Source organism: Malaya genurostris, chromosome 1, assembly GCF_030247185.1.
Source record: "Malaya genurostris strain Urasoe2022 chromosome 1, Malgen_1.1, whole genome shotgun sequence".
Classification (NCBI taxonomy): Eukaryota; Metazoa; Arthropoda; class Insecta; order Diptera; family Culicidae; genus Malaya; species Malaya genurostris.
Window position 1 is genome coordinate 71337675 of NC_080570.1, and position 27773 is coordinate 71365447.

A 27773-nucleotide genomic window follows, 5' to 3' on the forward strand; every position below is an offset into this window, starting at 1 on the left:
GAAGCACTCTAAGTGACGAATCATGCGTGACTGAAGCATAAGTGATGGTGAGTTGTAGAGTTGGGTTCTCCACTTAATCAGATATGGGACCTTATTACAAAGATAATACAGATTCATAACTTTAGTGACATCATGCCGAACACTGTGTCAGTGTAATGTGAATAAATTAGTATCAGGCAAGGACGAGCATCCTCAAGTAATTTCATTTAATCAGAAAGTATGCATGGTGTCGTCGGCATTGAAGAAACCAGCGAAAATTAAAAGCAAATTTCTAGACTGATAAGACACAATCATTAGGCTGTGTGTAAATAGAACAAATTATTATTCAGTGTCGTTGACTGTGTTCTTTTGTGCAAAGACAACTACAATATAACAGCGTTGTCTGTTCAAACTATTATAGTCAGTCATAAGACGAATTCAAACTCGTTGTAGTAGATCCAAACCGCTATTATGACAAGCTTGTCATGTATTTCGCCGAAAAAAAATCAGTGAAAGTGCAAATCGGGAAGAGGCCATTCTGTTGAAATCGGTTTTCATGTACTCGGGAGAAACATTTCGGACGTTCGAAGTTAAAACAGGAAATTTATTCATGATGGATGACATAAACTGGAACAAAATAATCTACATAGATGATGAACAAAAGGTTTGATTATATTCACAGTCTCTTTGTAATGTTGAACGTTTCTTTAGTGACATGAATACCAAGGTTGTTGTTCTGGTTAAATTTAACGAACCCAAAATTTCGGAGTCGGCTTAGGTGACTACTTATTTATGTATGAGGAGCCTTTCTGGCGATGAGTTGCAGTGTTTGAATTGGAAAATGTTTTGGAATTGAAATACCGCGAAAAGCTAAAGTGCTTGTTTTTATTGAGTAAATTAATCATTTTCTGTTTTTTGTATCATACAATACGTGTTCTCGGATACTTTATACCCCGTGCGCTTATAACTAATAGGTAAAAACTGGAACGGATCTCATGAGTAAATGTTATCTTTCTATTTGTATTGCCTGCTTCATGGCTAAAAAAGTGAAGACGCTTAGAATACAGATACTTGTTTGATATCGAGTTTACCTAGTTCCACTTTCTTGTTTAGTAAACACATTTCAAATGTTGACTGTTTCAGGGATTGAAAGAAACACACACAAAAACATAATTGTGATAGTTATAACTGTTTCGTTACATCCAAAACAGGATTTGCAATTTTTTCTTTTGTTTAAACTACCGCCACAGTTTCTTAAAACAGAACAAATGAACACCTGACGCGGTGGGACAATTTAGTAATGAGACTGATTCCATAAAAACCGTGTTTTAAAGTTATTTCACAACTCTAACACACCATTCGAAGTAGTCTCACAACAATTCCAGCGCATTGTCCATACTTCGTAACATTTCTGGAATGCTTCGACTGGGGTATCAGCGACTACCCTCGTCACGGCCGCCTGGATGTCTGTAATCGACTCAAAATGGGTTTCTTTGACTACCGATTTTGTTATAGGGAACAAAAAGAGTCACATAGTGACAGATCGGGCGAAAAAGGCGATTGTTGCAATACGGCGATCCCTTTAGATACCAAATACTGGGACACGTAAATAATGGTGTGGTATGGGATGTTGTCGTCATGAAGGATCCAGTTACAAACGATGTTTGAGCGCATCCTGTTGATTAGTTTTCGCAATTGTTCGAGTATATGACGATAATAGACGTGATTTACGGTGTTTCCGAAGTTTTTCGCCCAACCTGGCGTAATTTTTTTCCCGACGCATTGTTCTTGCGAAGCAACGCTTAGTTTAACCAACACACGTCTACTCAATACGACACTGCATGGGAACTTCACATGCTAGAACGACGGCAAATATATCAATGGAGAGGAGAAGGATGTCGGGGAAGGGGAGAAAATTTTCTAGATCGCAGGTTTACCACAAGCGCGACAATAAAATCAGTATCATTACTTAATTGTCACACCTCGTTTGTTTTGATTCTATTAACAATGCGAATCCTTGCAGATCAAGACTCGGCGAACCTAGGAGAATTTTCTTGAACTTGATCCGCGGTCCTAAAAAAAACTACTTCGCTAGCCCCCAGGGTTGTGGATAGCACTGGACAGTCTTTCTTGTCAACTTGAACAAGCGCTGCCCATTCATAATAATCAACATGTCATTGTATGAAAGGTCAAAGAGGTTAAAGATGGACGGTAAACAATCAATTGTGCTTATAAAGAGTGTATCGAAAATAAGCTATCCACATACATTTGTGTTGTACGCAAGTATTTGTGATGGTTATTTATGCTCACATCACAGCATGCTGTGCGTTTGGCGGTCAACTTTCGTTCTTTACTTGTTTGTGCGGTTGAAATTCTGCATTTTCAAAATGTCGTGTATTGAAAAGGAAGTGAAAATTGAGGTTCTGGACACATGGCTAAGTGAAAAAGGTATTACTGTGCGAAAATTGGCGAAGCGGTTTAGAATTCATCATGCCAGTGTTAAAACCATCATTAATAAGTTTGGGGAACACTATTCTTTGGATGAGCTACCAGGAAGAGGCAGAAAACTCGGTTCTTCCAACCCGAAACTGGACCAGAAAGTGGTATCTCTAATCATTAAGAACAAATCAATGTCAATACGTGATTTGGCCAAAAAAAGTCCACAAGGCTTTACTGTCGTCGTTGGGGAGGATGTGAGCGATGCGGATAGGTCGATTCAAGTGGAGAAATTCGGTCGAAAGGTACTGGTATGGCAAGCAATATGTTCCTGTGGTTTGAAGTCAACCATTTTTTACACTACCGGAACTATAAATGCAGAAATCTATCGATCTGTGTGTCTCCAGAAGACATTGCTGCCTTTATATAAGAAGCATAGTACACCTCCACTGTTTTGGCCGGATTTAGCGTCGGCTCATTATGCCAAAACCACTCTCAATTGGCTTGCGGAAAAGGGTATAAATTTCGTTGAGAAAAATATCAATCCACCCAATTACCCTCAGCTTTGACCCAAGAAGCTCAGGCAGCGGAGAATATGCAGGAGATCACAAAAAAATTGAACTCAAGCGTCAAAAAAAAAAGCGATGCAACTCTTGTCCGGAACTTGATGAAGAGCGTTCGATCGAAAGTTCGAAAATTCGTGAAGGAATAACATAAATTTCATCCGGTTTTCATTATGCTCAAGTTTAACCTCGTACAATAAAGTATCAATTTTTAGTTTGAATAAAATATTGTTTTTTAACATAATTTGAAAGAAAAATTTGTGGATAGCTTATTTTAGATACACTCCTTACGTATCCTGGAAACGTTCAAGAATCTCTTTCCAAAAACAAGATGATATGGTTCAATTTTGAAAATCGAAGACAAGCTAAAAGACATCTGCGCTTGATAGCTTTCAAAAACTGACTGGGCATTCAAAATGGCCGGAATTGTCAACATAAGTGAGGGTCATGAGTACCAACATAACGTCAGCAAAAGTTCAAAAATCGAACATACATAACCCGCTAAAATAAAAAAATCGCGATACTTTTTGAACAAACCTCGTACAAGATTTGCTACTCCGTTACTGATTGGGATCAACTAAAATTAAAACTACAGGGAATTTCTAGATGATCAGTTCTGGAATAGACAAATCATCATTCAAGGTACATCTGGTAACCCCAGAATTGAATGATCAGTTCCGGCGCCGGCCAGGTCTGAATGTAAAACGGCTAAGGAAGAAGAAGAGTTGTTAGAGTTTAACTCTTGTTACTAGATGCCGTATAAACTATTGCGCATTTCGCAAGTGTCTTTCGAGAAGGATATTTGTTCGTATAGATTTTAGTGGAAGTATTTGTGCACAACAGTGACTAATCGTAGGCTGAAAGAAAATTGTATACTCACCACTATTAACGAGCAACAGAGTAGTAGTGATGTGTATAAAATTGAGGTTAAGATTGCTTAATGTCTCAAAATAAACCTTAAAATAGTTGAAAGAAATTTGTTAAATGCTATTGCAGAAAAGACTTTTTGAATTGAAAATTATTTCTACAATAGAAACAAGTGAAGATTTATCACTAGACGAAGATTAATGGAATTCTAGATTATCTGCTATTTCCTCTATTATTATTTACCAAGAGGAAAATGGGTGATTGGTTGTTCTGAATTGATTTTGATTATAATATTAACGGATTTTTGCGAGAGATGATTTTTTCATTCATATTATAGTCTTGAAAGATGAGAAATAAAATAAATTAGATTTGAAACACTGAAAAAAGGAATCTCGTGTAACTGTGGCCTTTTATGACATTGAAGCAGGTACCCAGCGGATTATTTGCTTTTCTCTGCTGCCGGATTCTACACGGCCTCTAGGCTGATACTGTCCGGAGATAGATAAAAGGTACCGTATGCGTGATGTGATCATTAAACATTGTCAAGACTTTAAAAAGTCTCATACATTTCGGTTTCAATTAGCAAATTTGCAAATGAAAGGAATGTTTCTCAGAGTTCACACGCTTCCGGAACACATGACAGGTATCATTAATGTAGTTGAAAATAGCAGCCCGATCTGTAGTATCTGCGAAAAATATGCTGCATTTTTGTCATATTTTCGATAGTCTACATATTTATTACATTGGTGAAATCAGGCATTAAATATAAAATAAAGTATGTTTACCCATCGTATATTTTCCATAAAGTACCTAATAGATATGGTAAAATTTTATGCGTAAAAACTTGGAACGGCGCATACATTCGAAGGCTCGTCAGAAAAAAACTAACATTTCATTATGACTGCTATCCTTTCTAAATGTTTTATGCAAAAACCAAATCTATCTATTGATTGCAAATTACCTTCACACTCTCGAAAAAAAAGTTGTTGGAAATCGGTCAAACTGTTTTCAATGTATTCGAAAAAAACGTTCAACGGTGGTCCTTCATTGGTCCAATACGTTGGATAATTGGTCCAATGAAAGTCCAATCAATCGTTCAACGGGAGGCCAACACGGGACCTTCGTTTGCCGATTTTGAAACAGACCGTTGAACCGAATGCCATTTTTTCGTTCAACAAATCCGGCAGACAGAGGTCCATTGTTGAGCCATTTTAAACATGAGGAGTTGGAGCCCCGTTAGACTAGTTTTACTGCAGAATTTCTGAAGTTTTCTCCACTTATTTGTTTAAACTAACAATACATACCTGCACAATACTTCTACGTAGAATAACAACAAATTTTCTTTCTATGTATAGGTAACACTTAATTTTCACACTATTTTTGCAAGAGAAAAAACAACAACAAACCGTTCCAGCAAATTAAACGAATATTTCGTGCAATATGTCGTTCAACAAGCGCTCAAAAACCAACAAAATTGAACGGTCTGCTGAGATGGATACGAATGATGTTCGAATACACGTATCGTTCGAAACTGAACTGGCATATATTTTAGCGTTGTGCATATGGTTAACCACAAGAAGTGGAGTGATTTCATCATGGCTTCGAAGAAGTTTATTGATATTTAAATATTTTGTGAGTCGTGTTAGAGTTTATTCGAGTGAAAACAAGAATGGTTTATTCAAATTCGCTTTCACATCTCATCCAAGTCAGTCGATAAAACAAAAGACAATAACAATGTGCACTATGTGGAGCACGAGAACATTAAGTACAACATTCCAGTATATATGGATGATAGTGCTATAGAAGTGCGTGTGCATGATCTTCCCTCAAGCATCACCGATTCATACATTCGCAAAACTGTGTCCCAATACGGAGAGATTCTCTCTATCGAAAAAGAAAAGTGGAAGAATTTTTTCCCCGGTATTCTAAATGGCGTACGTTTATTACGCATACACTTGAATAAGGCTATACCTTCTTATGTGATTCTCGGTCAAGATACAAGAATTCTGTGCAAATCACTTGTTACCTATGACAATCAGATGGCCACATGCCAATATTGCCAAAAAGCTGTTCACTACGGTAAGCCATGTGATAAAGTGGACAAGGAAACAACTACACCAAAGGACAACGGTGCTTCCTTCACACCAACCCCAAGCAACCCCAGTACACCTGTGACAGCCACCAACAACAATGAAGCATCTCCTTCAACGAAACCATCATCATCCCCTATAGAACAAAGTACACCAGCTACAGTTAACAACTTATCCTCCAACCAACCAGCAATTACAACCAATGTACAACAACTAGCAACGAAAAGAAGACGGAAATCGACAACAATACCATCGATGCGGCAATGGATGACGATACGAACCACGAACGAAGTGCCCCTCAATCCTCGCAGGAGGGAAATGGAAGCTCCTCTTCCCCTAGAAAAAGGGTGATAACGAGATCCAACTAAAAAAAAATATTTAAAAAATCGACTCAATCGGTCACGTAAATATATTTTAAATAAAAAAAAGAATGGTTTATTCGTATTTGTTCGAAAGTATCCGTTAGTCGTATGGTCGATACGGACGTGAACAAGAATGAGGGTAATAATATGCACAGGTGAAACGGGAGCCTGATTAGTACGATGGTGCAAACATTATCATGCATACGGTACTACTCCGAAGCATTAAATATGTCATTTCTACTAGATCTTCTTTGTAAACAAGGTGTTGACAGTAACATAACATACTTAAACGGTCAACTAAGTTATGCTATTTAAAATAATCTCAACAACAAAAAAACTAAATACTATATAATGTTCTATCTCGTATTCATTTTCTAGCTGATTTATTTCGACCAAAAAACTTACAAGCTGCCAGAGGCCATTCTCAACTTATACTCCGATCGAGTGCGTCACCTAGATTTAAGCTACAATAAACTGTCTTCCTTTGCATCTCTGGAACATTTCAACAAACTGGAAGAATTAGTACTGGATAATAACTATCTCAACGATGAGATCATATTTCCTGCTCAATTGGATCGAATCAAATTGTTGTCGCTGAATAACAATAAAGTAAGCATTACCTATTATGATCAGCACGAACACGGTGGAACCTAGGTGCAAGACAAATGAACTGATATCTAATCATCGTTTTACTTGAAGGATGACCTTTCTTGTGAAAGATCATACCGAAGTGTAAACAATAAACTATCTTGCTTCTCGCTTGATAAACGTGGCATTCTATGGCACATTCTATCAACCGCAATGTTACTGCCGGATCCATTCTGACTGGATGTTCTAGTCCAGTCGAAGCACAGCACTCAACAAAAATTTTCGAACGAGGATTACATTAAACTATGGTCTATTGTCTTACAGTTTGACAACTTGGACCTGCTGCTTACAAAGTTATCTCTCTGTTTTCCAAACTTGGAATATTTAAGCTTACTTGGAAATCCTGCCTGCCCTTGCCATTTTTTGAGTCTCAAGTATTCAGAGTACGACTACCTTAAATATAGGTAAGTATATGCCTATCATCAACCAGATTCTATACTTTATGCGTATCATTTGCTTTTTTATAATTTTTATTGCTCAACTTATTCTACCTACAGACTCTATATCATCCGTTCCCTTCCTCGGCTACGAATATTAGACGCACAACGCGTGAAGAAAATGGAAAGGGATTTCGTTCGAAGTCAGCAGAACCAGGAGTATGATACGGACGATTCCGACAATCGAAATAGCACACTGAAACATTTCTACACCAAACTTAGCAACCGGTTGGGCGTTCATCGTAAGGAACCTCCCGTGTATCACCCACTACCGGAGAGTATGCGTGAAGTCGGGGATCACCGAGGAGCGTATGGCAAGTGTCGTTATCGTTACGTAGGGGCACAATCAGAGGGAAATCGGTTTATACTCAACACTGATTTATGAGTAATTAATTTTAACTTGTACTTGTGAGTTTTTAACATATCAAACAGTGATAGTTTATTTGAATAAAGATGGTGTGATTATTGTAATACAAATAACATTAGAATGACAAAACAAGTTCACTTCTTAATTCTGCACTACCCTTAGTTCTTACCAATACCAGTCAATTCCTGAATATTCTTAACCAGATAGGCATTGTACTCCTTGTGGTTGAGCGGTTTTGCGTCGACAGCCGTAGTTTTGTTTCGAGCCGTGTCACCGAAAAATTCGACCTTGGTTCGCAGCTTGAAAACGTAGTTTTTAAAGTTGATTGCTGAGAAAATTTGCTCTGCTTCCTCCTTGTTGAATTCAAGTGCATCGCCAATTTCCTGTGAGGACTTGCCAAGCATTTGTTCTGCCAGATCCGTGAATATAGTGACCCACCGATTCGAGGTCCAATCTCCAACCAACATCTGGGGAAACATGAAGTATAGACAAACAATGATCTTCTCTAGTTAAAAAAAACTACTGCTTGAACAACTAATCTTATAGTTCCCAAACGATAAAAATGTATACTGAATGCTAGTTGTTTTTGCCTTTCTCATATAGAAATGTTATATTAACATAGATTCAAATGGTAGGTCTTGTGGTCTCATACGGAATTTCTCATTTTTAACCGGATCCAACTTACGGAATAATGAGGCTAAGAGTCTTTAATATAATGTACCGCTATATAAAGTGGAGAAACGTAAACTCTAGATAATCTGAATCGGGCTCAAAACTTTGCAATTTGCAGGTCAAACGAACTAACTTCTGTTATGCTGAACCCGAATTCCGGTTCCGGAAATAGCGATCGAATACTCCAAAAAGGAACATGGAACTTGCACTTCATTCTATCAGAGATTTTGACAAACTCAGTTCCAAGTGAAAGGTATTATAGTCTCATAGGCTAAAGGGTGAAGTGTGTTTAAAATTTAAAACTGTCATCTAGAACCAGACATGACAATCTCCTCTGTGTGAAGAAGAGCAAACGAAATTTCTTCCCTCGCAACTTCGACGAGAGCATACATACACCACTGTTATATAGAGTAGTGATGGTCGGGTATCGGGTATTTTACCCGAAACCCGACCCGTACCCGTACCCGACGGGTTTTTGGTCGGGTACGGGTAAAAATTTTCATTTTCAATCGGGTACGGGTCGGGTACGGGTAAAAAATTTTACTGCTCACTCGGGTACGGGTAAAAAAATTTACCGCTCACTCGGGTACGGGTCGGGTACGGGTAAATTGTTTTTTCGGATCGATTACCCGACCATTTGTACTTCACAGAAATATGTTTACACGTTGACGAGATTTTTTCATTGCAAAACAGTTCTTCCGAAAAATAATCAATTTGATTCAAGGGGTTTTGACATTCGCACCTAGGACCAGACCTGTCAACTGGCATCTTTTTCATTTTTTTCTTCATTTAAAAAAAGTATCAATCATAGTTACGTGAAAAGGTATGTGAATATTTCCCGCCCTACTTTGTTTATAACATATTTAATAAGACACACTGCCTTAGCTCTATGATGTTGCGGTCGGAATCTACTTTTCACGTAGGTTTTGATGGACTGCCATTTTAAAGCTGTTTAATGCACAATCCAGTAAAAATTATTTGATTCATATACTGCCCATACTCGCATATCAGTCTCATATCGATTTTCGCCAATTTTGAGTTAGCTTGAGGAATGGAGTCTTTCCTCAATATACTCTCAGAAATTGCAATTAAAGTTGAGGGTATGTTCAGTAAAATATAAAAAAATATCAACTCATTTCTGTGTCCCATATGCTAAAGTACCCGCATATCAGTCCCATTCAGTGCAAAATTTCAATAATTTCATTTGTTGCAATATTGGAACAGCAAAGGTGTATTACCGATATTTCATGTAATAATACCAAGATTTAGCATTAGGGAGCAAAGCAAAGTCTTGGCATTACATTCCTTTCGTGGAATTTGGCCTTTCTGTTTCAACAGACTTCGCAGCCGATTCTTAGCGTACAGAATCATTGCATGGCTAGTACTATGGATCCTACTGACACTAAGAATCCTTCCAGGTCGGGACTCGAACATACGACAGCTGGCTTGTAAGACCAGCGTCCTATGCATTGAACCGCCAACCCGGGACCAGCATTAGGGAGCACAATAAATAAATAAAAATCGGAAATAAACTTTTGATCGTCTTTTTCTCAACATGCCGATTTTCCATATGGGACTGATATGCAAGGATGGGCAGTATATAAAATGTAGTGTAGTACTCATATCACATTCAGATACCAGAAAACTGTTATTTTAAATATTGGTTGGAGATTTTCAAAATTTCCATAAAAATCATTAGGATTCTTACCATAAAAACATGAACATTTAATTCAGAAAATCTGCATAGAAGTTCTTCTTATTCTGCACTTCTGGGTGGTGTCACCTCACTTGAAATGACACCTATTGATGGCACAGCAAGTTGGGCTATATTGCTAGTTAATTTTCGTTTCTTTTCACTGGACAATAAGTGAAAATCTCGATGCGTGACAACGTGGAGTCGCAAAAGTAAGGGTGAAAATCTTTTATCGCGAAATACTCAAATTTTCACCGTGTTCACTCGTTGAGGGTTCCACCGGTTCAATGGCTGTAAAAACCATCAGCTACCGATAACATCGTGGGTGTGGGTTTGTGAGGCTACAAAACGGGCATAGTTGACAGATTAATTTAAATCAAAATCATAATTCATTTTGCTTTGTAGTAAAAAATTGTAACCAAAAAAATTTCCTACGAATGTTCAAACTACTTACACTTGAAGGACTCACTGTTCACCATGTTCAAAATTGAATTTTTCACACCGGGAACACACGTACATTGTTTGATTCTTTGGTCAATTCAAGTAAACGAACTGATAACACACTATTCATTTTAGGGGATGTTCGCATAGCATTCATTTTCGTTACGTGTAATATTCAATTTGACATTTGGAACTATTTTTCGTGATTTTTCAAGTGATTCGAATGTGAATTTTTATTTGTGTGTCAAGATAATGAGCACGCTTACTTGTGGTTCTAAAGAATTGGATCAAAAGTCGCACTGTTTCGTAAAAACCATACCTACCCAAAATTGAATACAACGGGTATTACGACATTTTGGGTAAATATACTTTTCGAAAAATTTGAGTTGATATTACTCCCTTTTGTTCACATTTGTAAATTAGTATAAAGTACCAAAGACATTGAAAATCTACAGGGTCCGCCATCTAACATTTATTTTTGAACTAGCAGTTATTTCGACATTGGTAACCTCAATGTCACTACTGATTTGACAGAAACTTAGTTGTATCCTTCCGCTGAACGAAAATGGTTTGCATGTTTAAAAAAAAGTTACGTTACATTATTCATGCTTCACATTGTATTTATATGTTTAAAAGTAAACAAGCATTTTAATATATTTTTCTTACCAACTAGAGCCTGATACGGCTCGATATCTAAAACACTTTATTTTTGCCATACTGAATTTTGGTAAAATTTTTACTACTCATTCGGGTCGGGTACGGGTACAGGTAATTTTTAATCGGGTACGGGTCGGGTACGGGTAAAATTTTTTATTTTTTTTCGGGTACGGGTAATTTTTTTGTATTATTGATCGGGTACGGGTAATTTTTTTTGCTGACCACTCGGGTACGGGTCGGGTTCGGGTATAAGAATTTCTATACCCGACCATCTCTAATATAGAGTATGTACGCATCATGAGTGCGCGTGTTTATTTTCTTTTACCTCTAGCACTGAATCGCACTAAAGTGCTAGAGCAGAGCTTTCAAATTCTCTGAGGTGGTCGCAAAAATTTTCGCTGGTGAGCACTCCGGTATATAGTTTGCGTAGAAGAGTCGTGGGGCACGCAAAATCAGCAAAAAACAATTTTTCGTTTTTTCTTGCAAGATTTTCATAGCAAGGCCAGATCTACTCCCTATTATTTGAAGTTCACAGAAGTGTTCGCTCACCATCACGCGCCAGTGATCACTTGGGTGTATTTAGGCGAGAGCACGTAAAAGCGATTCATGCGAAGGGAATGAAAAAACCATAGCATTTATTTACAGACTTGGGACTGTCTCCAGATTGTTCACGAGATATGTCGTGTAATTACCGAAAAATTATCGACGATGCAATGCCGAAATCAACAGAAGATATGTGAAAGAAAATGTGAGCATCTTGTACTTACAAGTAGGCGAGCGAAATGTGAAATTCGTGCGCGCGAAAGTAACAGCACTGCGCACCCATATAATTGACATGATATGTTTGTTCAATATGATACCGTGCTATGGCGTTGCTGAACTGAAGATTGATTTCGCTGCGAGCTAACAGGATCTGATTCAATGTTCTACTTGTTAGTACAACTTGTTCTAGTGTAAACTTGGATTAAACATGGAAAATGTTCCGAAATATCTATAACCGGTTGAGGTTAGTTTCTAATCGGTTAACATTTTTTAGATAGCAACCAGTTTGATGTTAACATTTTGAGTACCAAAATGTTTAATAATCGGGTACCATTTATGTTTGAATACTTCACGTGCTGTTCCCGAGCATTTGAGCAAAGCAAAGACTTGTCATTACATTCCTTTTGCGGAATAAGTGTGAATACACGAATTGAAACGTGTGGAGGCTTATTTGTGTCCGTGCAGGCAACTCTGCCGGCACTTAACCGGACCGGAAAGGTTTGAATAGATCATAAATGTGCCAATACGACATGGTTGTCTGTTCTTTGTATGTTAAGTAAAGTCATCATATTTTGAGTCTCCGTCTTTGACAAATGTGTGTGACAGCTCGAACACTAAGCAAGTTGTTACTACTGCGTGTTTTTCGAAAGTGCGATGCGATGGAAACTGTAAATTATGGTTCAGAGTTATTCAGAAACAAACACCAATATTTGAATTTCTGTATTGCCTTAACTCAGGAGTGTTTTAGTTCTGGCTGCTTAATTTGTCAGTTTTAAAATTTAAGTTATAAAAAAAGAAATGTGCAGCCCCAGCAGCGTTTTAAGCGCTATTCACACTAGGCCGTGACGTATCCGGTACGGGACCGCAACGTGCCAGGATTTATTTGTAAAACATGCTCATCATACCGTGCACTTTGCGTGTCCCTGACGTTGCTATTAGTAACATACACACACAATCATTGCATTTGATTTTTTTTTCTGTTCCTTTAGTTTAGTTTATCTATTTATTGTAAAATCAACAGACACGATGTGGTCCTATTGATTAATTCTAATACTATGTAAGAATTTGGTCCTTGTTTTATGCCGTGAAAGATTGAAGTCGAACTCAGATGACACTCGATTGAATGACCGTTGTAAGCCGATAATCGCACCGTTTATCCCGTAGTTAGTGCGGCGTAAAGGAAGTCGAAGAAAAGCGTTGTTGCGGAGAGCTCGAGGACGAACATTGATGTTGACTTCACGGAGCAATGTGGGACAGTCGATCCTATCATTCAAAACATCTGCTATCATTAAAGCACGCGATAGCTCCCGTCTTACTTGCAGTGTGTCTAGACCGATTAGAAATCCGCAACTTTCATAACTCGGTAGTTGATGAGGATTGGTCCAAGGTAAACGGCGAAGAGCGAATCGAACGAATCTACGTTGAATCGACTCGATTCTTTTAACGCCATTGAGGTAGTGAGGGTTCCAAACAGCTGAACAATATTAAAAAGTAGAGCAAACGAGTGAACAGTATAGGGATTTCAAGCAGTAAACATCCGTAAAATGCTTAGCCATTCTCATCACAAATCCAAGGCAGCGAGAAGCTTTAGCCACAATGTAGTTGGTGTGTTGCTTGAATGTTAACTGCTCGTCAAGAAAAACGCCGAGGTTCTTGATGCACGTCGATCTACCAATCATGAATCGCTCAATAAAGTAATCGAATTTCAAAGGCACTTTTTTTCTCGTAAACGTAATGATCGAGCATTTTTCTGGATTAACGGTCATGTGATTCAATTCGCACCAATCCGAAAAGATTGCCATTTGTCGCTGAAGAAACGTCGCATCCTCTGAGGTGCGAATAACACGGTAGATCTTGAGTTCATCTGCAAAAGATATGCGCGGTCCTTCCAGAGAAAAATTAACGTCGTTAAAGTAAAGTAAGAATATCAAAGGGCCGAGATGGCTCCCCTGCGGAATTCCAGATGTTGCAACAAATTCTTCCGAAGCACAATCGTCAATTTTAACCACAAGATGACGATTCCTGAGATATGATTGTATCCATCGAAGGACGTTTGTACCAAAACTAAGTCGATCCAGTTTTGCTATTGTGATGTCATGGCTAATTTTATCGAAGGCGAGGGAAAGATCAGTATAGATTACGTCCGTCTGAAAACCATTTGACATAGCGTTGGTCACGTAAGATGTAAAGGATAATAGATTGGTGGTTGTGGAACGCTTAGGCATAAACCCATGTTGGGAATCATCGATATACTGCTTGCAATGATTGAAAATTGGAGTCAGTATTACTTTTTCGAACAGCTTGGGGATAGCGCTTATACAAGTTATACCGCGGTAGTTGTTTATATCTCTTTTGTCACCTTTTTTGTAGACCGGAAACATGAATGAAGCTTTTCATAAGTTGGGGAATACTCCCGTAGCTAGTGACATATTAAATAAACGGCAAAGGGGGGCAATTAACCCGGTTGAACATTTCTTTACGATGACTGCTGGTATGGCGTTTGGGCCTGCAGAGGTGGAAGCCTTCATACCAACGATTGCCGTTTGTATCGATTCCTCGTCTATATTGATCGAGAGCAAAGCATAATTGGATACAGGAACATTGTTCGCGGCGCGTGCTGGACAAACGTTTAGTCTTGACAGATTTGACAAGAGGAAATGTTGCAGCACTGATCCTGGATGCGACGTCAGATTTACTGGAAAAGCAGAGGTCGAGCATTCGGCCGTTCTCATTGACGACATTCTTTAACTGTCGTAACAAATTAAGATTGTACCCGTCGAGCAGAGTGGTAATCCCAATATGGAATGTTGATAATACGGGGTCAGCAAACGAAAATCCATCGGAAGTGGCACACCAATGTAAGCCGGGAAAGTTGAAATCACCGACAATCATGATTTCGTCAATGGGCAGCGCTTGAGCAGACGAAATTTCGTTCAACGACTCAATGTGTGCATTAATAAGCTGTAAGTCACGATAACGGTCCGGAGGAAGATAAATCGCACAAACGAAAAATGTGAAATCGAATAGTTTTATGCGCACCCATACCTGCTCGACACAAAATCCTGGTGTGTTTTCAACCAACTGAGCCTTCAGACGACGATGTACCGCAATAAGTACTCCACCTCCTATGCTCTTGGGACTGTTACGAATGTTACGAGCAGTACGGAAGACTTCGTAATTAGATCCGTACCCTAGAACGGATAACGTATTTCCGTTAAGCCACGTTTCAGAGAGAACGATGATGTCGTAACAATCGTCCGCACATGCTAGCCGATAATCATCAATACACGTGCTTATGCCGCCTACATTTTGGTAGTAGATGTGCAAATTTGATGTATGATTGCCGTTTGTTGTGGTTTGGAAGACTCCTTCCACGCCACCGCGCACAGGATCGGGACGACTGATGAAAGCGAAAGCTCTACTGTGGGGGACGCATCAGGAGCTTCCAGAATGCGAATTTTGGTGTCTCGGTGTGGCATCAATCAATGCGTTGTACTCAGCGCTAGAGCAAGACGGCTGTTGAATGAATTCAGGATGCTGACATATGGAAGTGCGAAGCGGGTGAACACTAGAAGTCGACGATACAAAACAATACTTGCCTTGAGAAGGCGTTTGGAAGACTCTCGTAGCACACCCACACACAGGACCGGGACGCCTGGAGAACGCTGGCGGCAGTGGCTCGACTGTGATGGGGGATACGAGAGCTTCCATAGCACCAACTTCAGCGCGTCCCAGCATTCTCACATCATCACATGATCATAAGTCGGGTGTATTCAATAAAGCCTGCGACGAACTACCGGGAGACAATTCTGGAATGGTAGGCTAATCGGATGTTGGTGGTGAAACATCGATCGGTGGGCACCAAATGTCGCGATTATCCTCAAACTCGCGGAAAAAGACACCTTGAGGCCACGTATCGGGATCGAGTGCAGCGTCGCGATATTGGGGTAGTACCCCGACTTTGAAAGAAATGAAATTCATACTATTGACGTCAATTCCATTCGACTATTTGCTTGGTGACGCTGGGATGAAACCGAGACAAATAAATCCATACCAGAGAGGAAGACGTGGGAACCGTAGAAATGCTGCAATTTTCAACTGGTTTCCGCCCGCAAATTAGTGAATAAGTTGATTCCGATCCTTCTTCGCGACGACGCTTTGCAGCAGGACGAGAAGCGTCGTTGATTTTTACATCGCTATCACTATTACGCCTCGGAGTCGAAACGGAAACTTTGCGAGTAAGGCGCGATATTTGCTGACTGTTTTTCGTGATTTCGGCTTTCAGCTCAGCACAGACCGATTCCATTTTTTCGGAGACAGCTGAAATTGCGCATCCTAGTGACGAGATCGTTTCCCGAAAACGAACTAGCTTCATTAATTTACAGCATTCATCGCACATCCACTGCAAATTAGGACTATCGGCTGGTACCTTCAAAAAAGGCTTATTTATTTGCCACATTTCATATGGACAACATGATGGCAAAACCCTGAGCAAGAGATAAAATCCTCGTCAGGTTTAACGGTTTTCGCACAACGATCGCATGCATCAGCCATAGCACTCGAATCTGAGCCAGCCGACATTGAAACACAGTTGGCGCTACGAACGGGAAATATGACGCGGAAAACGAGATATCTTATTGATGCGTTAACTATGATCAATAATGCTACTCGATAACTGAATTTCTAACGGCGGTAAAACTGCTCAATAACACTTTCTAAGCACTGCACTCCAAAACTAGATCAAAAACGGCAAGTCCGTGTATCGAATATGAGCAAAACGCTAAAACAGAACGATCGAAAACACTCAAAAAAGACAAAAATAATAGAGCTATCTGCACAACAACATTGAACCGACCTTTGCTGATACTGTTCCTCTCGAAATGGCACATTTTTCCAACGAAGAATTGGTCGTAATTGCATTTGCTCTGAATGACGAAGATAATCAGCAGTTTAAAAACAAAAAAAGAAAGAAGATTTGGGTGCACGAACTTTGACGAAAAAGAGCAGTTGAGCGTGAGTTCACCACCTTATATAAGCAGCTTGTGAATGACGAGATCAAGGAATATTTCGGAATGTCAGATGCCTGTTTCAACTCGCTGTTAAGTAAAATTCATCCGTATCTTAAAAAGCATGACACTACATTCCGATTAGCATTGACTCCCCGAGAGAGGCTGGCAGTTTGTTTAAAATAATTTCATTGATTTTGTAGCCAAGGATGGCTTTTATCGTATCAAAGAAACGTTCACTGGCAACTCTTCAACGATTAAATCAGTGCCATCAAAGAGAGTTGGAAATCATCGCAACAACAAAAACCCGGCATGGCTCATTTAACATACACTCAAAATAATAATCATATTATAGTTACGTGAAAAGTTATGTGAATATTTTCCACCCTACTTTTCACGTAGGTTTTAATGGACTGGCATTTAAAAGCTGTTTAATGCATAATCCAGTAAAAGTTACGTGTTTCATAGGTAAAATGCAATGTACTGTTCATATCACATTTATCTATCAGTTCATATCAAATTCAGATACCAGAAAATTACTATTTTATATATTGGTTGAAGTCGAAAGGAAGGTTCCAGATTTTGATATAAATCTATGAAATGTAAAATGCCATGAAATATAAAACATTTATTTCAGAAAATTGTCATATAATTCCAATGGCTTAAAAAGCAACTAATAACGTCATGGTATCTCAAATCGACAAGCTTCTAGAAATCGTTTATGTTGTCACTGCCATCCAACCGAAGCCGAAGTCGAGATCCAAGAACTCCCACAACACTACCAATGCAGGTTGAAGTCGCATTACATGGTTCCAGTATCTCTAGCTTCATACCGACGGCCTGTTTTGAAGCATTCGGCAAGAGCAGGTAAACTTCCGGACTCACGCAGGCACTCGGTCCAGTTGAACACATGGAAACTTTCATACTGGAATGGTCCGGTCGATGGAGTAAAAAATTGTAATTAAATAACTTTTCTCGCAAATATTTACACTACTTACACTTCGAGGGCCACTGCTCGCCATTTTCAAAATCGAGTTTTTCACACTGGAAATTCACGTAGATTGCTTGACGTTTGGTCAATTCACGTAAACCTTATATGATGACTATATTCATTTTAGGGGATGTTCGTATAACATTCATTTTCGTCACGTAAAGTATTCAATTTGACATTGGAAACCATTCTACGTGATTTTTCAAGTGAATCGAACGTGAATTTTTATTTGAGTGTAGAATCGACACCAGTGCGAGAGCGAATTTCTCTCGATGACATTTCTGGTTAGCACGCTGCTGTGGGGATCTTCTCTGAAGCAACAAACGGTCGCTTATTAGAGGTGCGCATAACAGCTCATTTTGGTGAACAGCTCCGAACCGATCAGCTCACCAAAGGGAATCGATTCGATGTATCAGCTCATCAGCTCTTTTAGTTTGAACTTAAGGTTCATTTTGTGCGCCGTTTTTCTTATGCACCGGTTTTCTTTCATATGCATGATCGAAATTGAATCATTGATTTGCAATGATGCAATGAATGCAATGCGAATTAATTTATCTTTAATTGATGTCGACTAAATTGAATCTTTCAAAGAGCCGAAGATCCGATCAGCTCGTTGCGTGTTCCTTTCGTCATAATACAGTGAATTCGGTAGCAAATTAGTGAGCTGGTGAGCTGCGGTTCTTTTGAAAAGAGCTGTGAGCTGTCAGCTCACTTCAATGATTCGATTCACTGGAACAGCTCAGGAGCGAATTGCCCATCTCTAGTTCCCTGCGTCATAATGCAGTGAACTGGGTAGCAAATGAGTGAGCTGGTGAGCTGCGGTTCTTTTAAAAAGAGCTGTGAGCTGTCAGCTCACTTCAATGATTCGATTCACTGGAACAGCTCAGGAGCGAATTGCCCATCTCTATCGCTTATTCTCGTTTCGCGATCCGATTCTATACAAGCAGTTGATAATTGCGATAGAATCATTTTACTATTGCCGCTTATTCTAACTATGTGCATATAACCTTTGTATAAGTTGTGTCTATGAAAATGTCTGTGAATGATCCACACAAGGGTTTTGAAATATTGCAACCTAGTATGAGAATCATCAAGTTGAATCATCGACTCGATTTTCTGCGATAATTCTTCTTCTTCACTTCTGGTGGCGTCACCTCACTTGAGATGACGCCGATTGATGGCACAGCGATTTAGCTATATTGCCAGTTAGTTTTCGTTTATAGTCCAATGGACTTTCTTTTCACTGGACTACAAGTGAAACCCTCGCTATGTGACAACGTGGAGTCACCGAAGTACGGATGAAAATCCTTTCTTTCTCGCGAAATACTCGAATTTGCACCGCACTAACACGATACGACGTGTTCACTCGTTGAGGGTTTCACCGGAAGTGTCTGCGATAATTGTCAACTTGCGATTCTCTCCTGGGAAATTCCACACAGCAACGATCATTATCAGACTGTAATTTTTTTTTTGGGCCGTGAAATACTCAGAGTATGAAGTGGAGCGAAGGAATGCAGAAAAATTCTCTCGCGGTTCATGCATTGAGAGACTCGAGTTCTTGTAGCATCTTCTACCAGATTGAAAATGTTGTATACAATATAGATAGCAATTAGGTTTTTTATCGTGATGACACAAATGAACAAGTATTCACCCTTGACAGTTCAGCGGTACTGTTTACAAACAAGCTTAACCAAAAATCGAAGAGCACATCTAAAACAATCATCTTTACATTTTGCAATTAGTCACTTTTATTTAATAAATAACAAAAACAAACCGTATTCAATCGTGAACAAATGATTTAAAACTTTATTTAGGGGATACGGACCGTAAATGGTCTGATCCAATTTGTCAATAAACAAACAAAAGAAATTTCTGTTTACAAACAGTACTGCTGAACTGTCAAAATGTGTTCATCCGAATGAGGTTAGCAGTGACGGTAAAAAACCTAATATAGCAGCTTCTGTCATATTTCGGCAATCACCAACACTGTTTGTAACAAGATTTCTTTGTAAATGTCAAAAAAACTCCAACCAAAAATTGTATAACGATCATTGAGATGGCTTATAGTTTGTGTTAGTCTCGTGATTTCAGATATTTAGCAACAGGAGACACTCAAAAAACCATAGCATTTAGTTACAGACTTGGGGCTGTCTACCAGATTGTTCACGAGATATGTCGTGTAATTACCGAAAAATTATCGACGATGCAATGCCGAAACCAACAGAAGATATGTGAAAGAAGATTTTTGTGGTATTTCCCTCTGTGTCTTGGAGCCTTGACTGGAAAGCATGTGACAATTCAAGTACCTGCCAATAGCGGCCCTTACACGAGTCATTAAAAATGTCATTAGTAAAAAAAAATATCATTTTAATGAACGTGTAGTGGTGCACTAATGACGAAATTTCTAACAAATTTGAATTACATCATTTAAATGACATCATTTAAAATGACATTTTTAATGCTCGTGTAAGGGCCGCTAATAGAATAGTCAACGCATGCTTTGACCGTGCTTCGGACGTCGATACAGACACGGGTACGACACGGTCTAGTGAGAATATTCACATGCACATGCAGCTCGCATTAAACAAATTTGAAGCGTAACCCGAACGGGATCCGGTCCAGTCCCGTTCCGGATACGTCACGGCCTAGTGTGAATAGCGCTTTACTCGTGTTTCAAATATAGAACGGCAACGTATACCAGTTTTAAATTTGACAGAAAAACTGTTGGAATTAATAAAACTAGAACGGCTTGCTGGGGATACATTTGGTCCAGTTTCAGTTCTATTGTAGATCTTCCATATAAAACTTCTAGCTGCTAAATTAGCTCTTATAGTTCATCAGAAGTACTAGAATTCCTAAATTTAAAGTTTCTTTTAACTTTAGTCGATAAAAAAATTTGTCGGTAATACAGAATAACCGACGTAAACAAAAAAATGATAATAGCGGAAATAATGCAAATCGACGTGAACATTTCATAAGGGCACATAAAGCAATGAGAGATTCTCTTTGTTTACTTTCTCCTCTGTTAATAACACTTAAATTTCACGTTCACTTACCAAATTTGCATATAGAATGAAAGAAAATATCTCCAGCTTTGTAATAGTATCATACATGTAACGAACAATTGCGTGATAAGGCAGATATAATCGAAAGAGAAAGTAAACAAATAGAATCTGTCAATTGTTTTAAGGCCCTTTTGAAATGTTCACGTCGAAATATGTGCAGATTCATCCACCGATCAGAGTGTACATGCCGACTTCCAGTAAAACCCTCAACGAGTGAACACGTTGTATCGTGTTAGTGCGGTGAAAATTTGAGTATTTCGCAAGAAAGAAAGAAGGGCTTCATCCGTACTTTGGCGACTCCATTTTGTCACATAACGAGGTTTTCACTTTTAGTCCAGTGAAAAGAAAGTCCATTGGACTATGAACGAAAATTAACTGGCAATATAGCTAAGTAAGTCGCTGTGCCATCAATCGGTGTCATCTCAAGTGAGGTGACGCTACCAGAAGTGAAAAAGAAGAAGAGTGTGCAGGCTACGGACTACATGTAACCAACAATCAATGATGAAGTCCAGAATACGACATACAAAAATTATATAAAAAATTGAACGACCTGCATCGCACAATGCATCGATAGAAAATCTATATATATAAAAATGCAGAGATCATTCTTTGTAATCGCATCACTTGAGAACGGATGGACGGATTTACATGATTCTTTTTTTGTTTGATTAGTTTCTACCGCCGCCGGGTTCGTACATCAGAAAAATTAGCAAAACTTGCCAGAAAACTGGGGAAAATCCATAATGTTGTTTTGTATGGAAAATGGAATTTTCCATTAAAAAAGTCGTCAATGATTGCTAGATCTACGATTGATGTTTGGCGCGCAACGAGTTGCATGGCCGTCGAAGGAAAAAATACTACGTTTTCCTTGAGAAAATTAAAACCGACCGAGGGTAGTTTCATCAAACACTTTTAACGAAACTGTGTTGGCCTCGCACCTAGTAACTGGCATCTGAGCCAACCTGATATAAAAACCAGGTTCGAAACAGATTCGATTTTCAGCTCATAACAGTTGAAACTAAGTTCGAAACTAGCTTCAAACAACGGTTTGACAGCAGTTTGGGTGGAAACTGGGTTAGGTTTAGAAACAAACGAAAACGACATAAATGATTGGCATGGGAGTGCATATTACTGTTCTAGAAATACCGCTATAGGCAGGAGAAAAAGTTCTGATATCGTTCACCAGTTGATGGATTGTGTGCAATGGAGTCAGATTAATAATATTGGCCATTCTGAGTGTGAGTTTAACAAATCTGAATTTTTTTGAATTAATCAATGAAAAGATTGAAGCGCTAAGGTCAAACTAAGAAATTTTCCTTTAGTTTTGCTGATTAGATTAATGTTCAAGAGGATTACCATAATGGATTGAGACTGCCATTTTATATTTCATATTCTGTGAAGAATGTTCAAATTTGTAAGATCAATATCAAATTAAAATTTAAGCGTCGTCTCACCAAGCAACAAAAAGTTCCACACACTCAAAATAATAATCATATTATAGTTACGTGAAAAGTTATGTGAATATTTTCCACCCTACTTTTCACGTAGGTTTTAATGGACTGGCATTTAAAAGCTGTTTAATGCATAATCCAGTAAAAGTTACGTGTTTCATAGGTAAAATGTAATGTACTGTTCATATCACATTTATCTATCAGTTCATATCAAATTTAGATACCAGAAAATTACAATTTTATATATTGGTTGAAGTCGAAAGGGAGATTCCAGATTTTGATATAAATCTATGAAATGAAAAATGCCATGAAATATAAAACATTTATTTCAGAAAATTGTCATATAATTCCAATGCCTTAAAAAGCAACCAATAACGTCGTGGTATCTCAAATCGACAAGCCTCCAGAAATCGTTTTGTTGTCACTGCCATCCAACCGAAGCTGAAGTCGAGATCCGAGAACTCCCATAACACTACCGATGCAGGTTGAGTTCGCATTACATGGGTCCAGTGTCTCTAGCTTCATACCGATTCATTCGACAGGAGCGGGCACACTTTCGGACTCACGCAGGCACTCGGTCCAGTTGAACACATGAAAACTTTCATACTGGAATGGTCCGGTCGATGTAGTTAAAAATTGTAATTAAATAATATTTCTCGCAAATATTTACACTACTTATACTTTGAGGGCCACTGTTCGCCATTTTCAAAATCGAGTTTTTCACACTGGAAATTCACTTAGATTGTTTGACGTTTGGTAAATTCACATAAATCTTATGTGATGACTCTATTCATTTTAGGGGATGTTCGTGTAACATTCAATTTCGTCACGAAAAAACATTCAATTTGACATTTGAAACCAGTTTACGTGATTTTTCAAGTGAATCGAAGGTGAATTTTTATTTGAGTGCAGTACCTCAAAAATATCCACTCATTTCTGAGAAAACTTTGTCGCTACTTAAAAGTTTTACAAGGAACTGTTCAAAGTTAGTTCTGTTGTGTCGGGTGAACATTCAAGTATGAGTGATTCCCTAAAATCGGACTGTTCAAAATACTTTGTATACTTCTTAAGTCAAATCTTTTTTTACGAAATTTTCGTTACTTTGGCTAAATACAAATTGTAAGTTCATCCTACCAAATTAAGAACTCTAGAAAAGAAACTCTTCAACATATTGTTAAGTTTGTCAATACAAAACTCTGGTTAGTGAGCTTTTTCATCCATTACCGAAAGCAAGAATCACATCTGGAAGAGAAAACGTGGCATCTTATATCCTTTATGTCCAAGCCATTAGAGAGAGATCTCTGTTCAGTTCTTTGATACAAAGAATGAGATGATAATCTATACCTTTGCTCGATTTTTGCTTAACGGAAGTATTTCACATTTTCACAATAATTTTTGGTGATATTTCTTTTTTGGGCTGAAGCGAATGTGTGTCGAATTCCGTTGATTGTAGGGTCATAAGAAATATAATGGAGAGAAACGTAAACCACTTAGTCGTTTGACAATTCTGCTGTCCGAAAACATGAATTCGAACAAATAATTTTTGGGCGAGACGAAGTTCGATGGGTCAGCTAGTAATTATATATTCTTCATTCCAAATTTATGAATGCAAGCTGCTAAGTCGTATAGTTACCTATCTCCACTTTATTATTTACAATAAAATTTTCCCTAAAATTCTACGGGATTCATAGCGAGTTGAAATGAACATGTATATGCTTTGTGGCAGCTTGAAGTCGAACCCAGATGATACTCCTTTGAACGATCTTTATAAGCCGATAACGGCAGCGTTAATTCCATAGTTGGTGCGAAGTGGAGGTAGTCGAAGAAAAACATTGTCACGGAGAGCACGAGGGCGAACATCAATAATAACCTCACAGAGTAAAGCTGGGAAGCCAATCCAATCATTCAAAACAACTGCTAGCATTAAAGCAAGCGACAGTTCCCGTCGTACTTGTAATGTGTCAAGACCAATCCACTACTTTTATAATACGGCAGTTGAGGTAAAGGCCTACTTAATAATAGTCTTAAGTAGAACAGATGAGTGAACAGTACAGGGATTTTAGGCAATAAATATTAGTAAAGTGCTTTAGCCATCCTGTTAAGAAACCCAAGCATTGTGAAGCAGAAATATAGTTAATGTGCTGTTTGAATGTTAACTGTTCATCGAAAAGGACGATTTCATGCTTTTTTTGGATGACGTTTTTTTTTAAACGAACACGTGGGTTGCAGGTTTTTCTGCTAGTGGACATCGGACCTTGTCCTCGTGTGGTAGAAAAAATAGAAAATAAATAAAAAATGCCGCCTTGCGACCTTTTTATGCGAGGCCAAGGGATAGTCCCTAGCTTTGGCTAGACCGGGCAAACGCGCAGTTTTATGTGCGGGTGGATTACAGGTTTATGTGCGACTCAACCGGCGTCGCCTCCTTGGCTTGATGGGAGATGGCTGCGCCACATCGCTAAATAGACATAAACGACTCGCCGTCGGAAGCCCCAAGCAGTCCGAATCGACCCCTGTTTTTGGTACCATAAATACAGACTCAGTTGCAGCTCATGCTAGAATTAAATGTTTTCAAATCTTAGTCACTTAGTTGTGTTCTAAATTATGGCAGAAAAATCTAAAGTGACTTATTTTGAATTTTTACATCCGGCTTCATATAGCGAAAAGTGAGGTGAATAAATGAAATTGGCACCTGAAAACATGCCCGGAAAAAACATTGCACATCGATAAGGCTTGAATACGCGTTTTTATGCAGTTTGTTCATCGTCACGTTCCGTGTAACTTTCCGTACTTATCAATACATAGTTCTAAACCGGATGTCAGGCTAGAATCAACCAATGGTAACTTTATTTTCAAATTTTACCATTGCCTTCATGTAGTATCATTTTAAGCAGGTATCAGAACTAATTGGCTCAAGTGGTACGTTCCCCTAGTTATCATCATTTTAAGCAAAGCAAAGCCTTGATATTACATTCCTTGTGATCTGTTTCAACCGACTTCGCAGCCAAAACTTATCAGTTATTATCAATTAAATTGCGACATTTAATGACACCGGCTATTATTAATTTCCTGTTATATGACTATAATTATCTGTTTCCTGCCATTTGACATATTATCGACTATGAAAACTATAAAAGAAATACTCACATTCACCAGTAGTCGATACTTGAAATTGGGGAAATCGGCATTACACTTCTCGCATCGATATTGGCCATTTTCTTGATCAATCACTTTTTTGTTGCACTCCGGTTGGGGGCAGGCCTTGTAAACCGCATTTCCAGATTTGATGTTATGAATTAGCGCCTTCGCTTGGAAATAATCAGGTTTATCACCATTACCCAAATTTCTCTCTTTAGCCTCGTGGAACGTAATCCATTCGGTAACGTAACCGGCGCCGGCGCCAGCGCCTGTGCGGGTTGATACGCTACTTGTTACATTGTCGCCACCACCGTTGTCGTACCATCCGCGAACTTTATGAGCCGCTTCAATGTCAGGGTTTAGTTTCATCACACTACCACCGACCAGACCGATCGATTTACCACCACCAAATTCAGATACACGTGCTCCTTTCACTAGTACAACCGGATTTGTGGCCGTGGGGAATGTTTGAGCATCTTCTCCCCAAAGTGTCAACTGGACAGCTGCGTTGCTCGAATCAACCATCGTAACTTCTCGTTTCTTCAACTCTCGGCCAGAGGTTTTGGCAGTAAACTGTACAACTTCACTGGCTTCTTTGCAGATACCGATCACGTCAATCATAGCATTCGGTTCCATGTTAGCGATTTGTGAAATGGGTACAAAATTGTAGTGAATTTCCGGCAAGGAACTACCGACGTCTTTGCACTCTTGCACTATTGTGTCGTGTGTCATTGTCATTTCGTAGTCATTCTTTAGTGTCGAATATTGTTTATTGGCCGGCTTCAACTGGCATTTGGTGATATAATAGACTTTATCGACTTCAATCATATCATAGTATTTGTCGCACTGCTCTTTAAAAGCTGTAACGCGAATTTCACCGGACTCATCCATTATATCCATCGAAAAAAGTTTTCCTTCTCCCTTAGCATTACTCCAACTGCGTATAGCAGATTTTGACATAACACGTGCCTTAATTACCCATTTGTTTTGGTAAGGACTAAGTGAACTGATGGGATGAGTTAACGTTTCGTTCAGAGACATGTTACCGCCGGAGGTTGTGCTGCTCACATTCAATGAACGATTTTGATAACCGGATCCGTTACTGTAATAAGAAAATATGTATGAAATGGCATCGGCACGATTTTGACTTGTTTCAGTTTACCTAATAGTTCCAGCGGACTCGGTTCTAGCGGGAACGGTTGTTGCACTGCTGGCCGCAGCACCGTCGACCAATTGTTGCGGATTACCAATTTTTTCGCCGATCGATGCGCCCGGTTTTACTATAGAAAGCTCCAAGATGATCAGCACACGTTTCTCACCGCGCTCACCACGGTTCACGACCGACGTAATGTAGCGATTGATACGAATAACTGTGAATTCGGCTAGTTGACCGTTCTGGTGTAATTCATTCAACTGTGTGGCCAACATGGCAAAACTGTATAAATTCTGGCCGTCAGAGATCAGTAATCGATAACGTTCCGACTGCTCACCTCCACCGGCAATTCGTTTTGAGCCCAGAATTTGAACAACTGGCTGTTCCAATTCACTACCTCGCATTATATCCTATATACATGAAACAAAATACATCATTTCGTCGTTGAGATGAATAACTAAACTACAAACTTACGGCAATGCAGCCTACAGTTAACAATCCACCGTGACTCATGATTACAGATGATTCTGGCAAAGTATACTGGGATGATTTCGTGTTCTATTTGAAATCGATTATATTTAATTCTCACAGATCTTTAAAGCTTGAATTCAAATAACAGCCTCAACCGCTGCTTTAAAAACAACAAACTACTAGATCGTTTTCTCGTGAACCTATAGAAGAGCTTCACAAAACTGTATCGACGACCATGAAAAAACCTGTGCTAGCCAGTTGTTTACTATGAGCGCGGGAATTTAAAACGTCATTTGCTTCCGACGCTTACCAGGGATGCCACCATGATTGTCAAGTTATGATAGGTGTGCGCGCTTTACAATTTTATGTACTCATTAAAGTGGTATTGTTGGTTCAACAAGCAAAAAAATACAGCATGAACTACAACATAATTTTAACAGAGTTGAGATAAATTTAAAACAAAAAGGAAACAAAAAATCTTGCTTCAATTTCGAATTCCCGATAAATTTGAAAAAGTGACAACACCG

The 27773-nt window shown here is 38.8% G+C and overlaps 2 protein-coding genes across 3 annotated transcripts; one reads left to right on the forward strand and one right to left on the reverse strand.

The window, feature by feature from the left end:
* LOC131440407 (leucine-rich melanocyte differentiation-associated protein-like) lies at positions 1-7875 on the forward strand. 2 transcript variants are annotated; one of them, XM_058611673.1, is made up of 4 exons: positions 1-47; positions 6676-6906; positions 7210-7349; positions 7443-7875. In XM_058611673.1, the coding sequence occupies exons 1-4, from the start codon at positions 45-47 to the stop codon at positions 7765-7767; spliced, it is 699 nt and encodes a 232-aa protein (XP_058467656.1). In that variant the 5' UTR covers positions 1-44; the 3' UTR covers positions 7768-7875. The 2 variants fall into 2 exon arrangements, with proteins under 2 accessions (XP_058467656.1, XP_058467655.1); XM_058611672.1 differs by lacking the exon at positions 1-47 and adding an exon at positions 111-643.
* LOC131440404 (replication protein A 70 kDa DNA-binding subunit) lies at positions 7789-27531 on the reverse strand. The gene is made up of 4 exons (XM_058611669.1): positions 27250-27531; positions 26785-27185; positions 25632-26724; positions 7789-8216 (listed from the first exon to the last, which is right to left on the reverse strand). The coding sequence occupies exons 1-4, from the start codon at positions 27286-27288 to the stop codon at positions 7908-7910; spliced, it is 1842 nt and encodes a 613-aa protein (XP_058467652.1). The 5' UTR covers positions 27289-27531; the 3' UTR covers positions 7789-7907.
* Between the last annotated feature and the right edge of the window lie 242 nt (positions 27532-27773).

Bases quoted from the DNA above. Each gene is read 5' to 3' on its own strand.
- LOC131440407 (XM_058611672.1), top strand. From the start codon at position 536: ATGTACTCGGGAGAAACATTTCGGACGTTCGAAGTTAAAACAGGAAAT. The intron at 6,907-7,209 runs GTAAGCATTACC...ATTGTCTTACAG, and splicing joins TGTCGCTGAATAACAATAAA to TTTGACAACTTGGACCTGCT. The intron at 7,350-7,442 runs GTAAGTATATGC...TTCTACCTACAG, and splicing joins TACGACTACCTTAAATATAG to ACTCTATATCATCCGTTCCC.
- LOC131440404 (XM_058611669.1), bottom strand. From the start codon at position 27,288: ATGAGTCACGGTGGATTGTTAACTGTAGGCTGCATTGCC. The intron at 27,186-27,249 runs GTAAGTTTGTAG...TCATGTATATAG, and splicing joins TAACTGTAGGCTGCATTGCC to GATATAATGCGAGGTAGTGA. The intron at 26,725-26,784 runs GTAAACTGAAAC...TTCTTATTACAG, and splicing joins GAGTCCGCTGGAACTATTAG to TAACGGATCCGGTTATCAAA.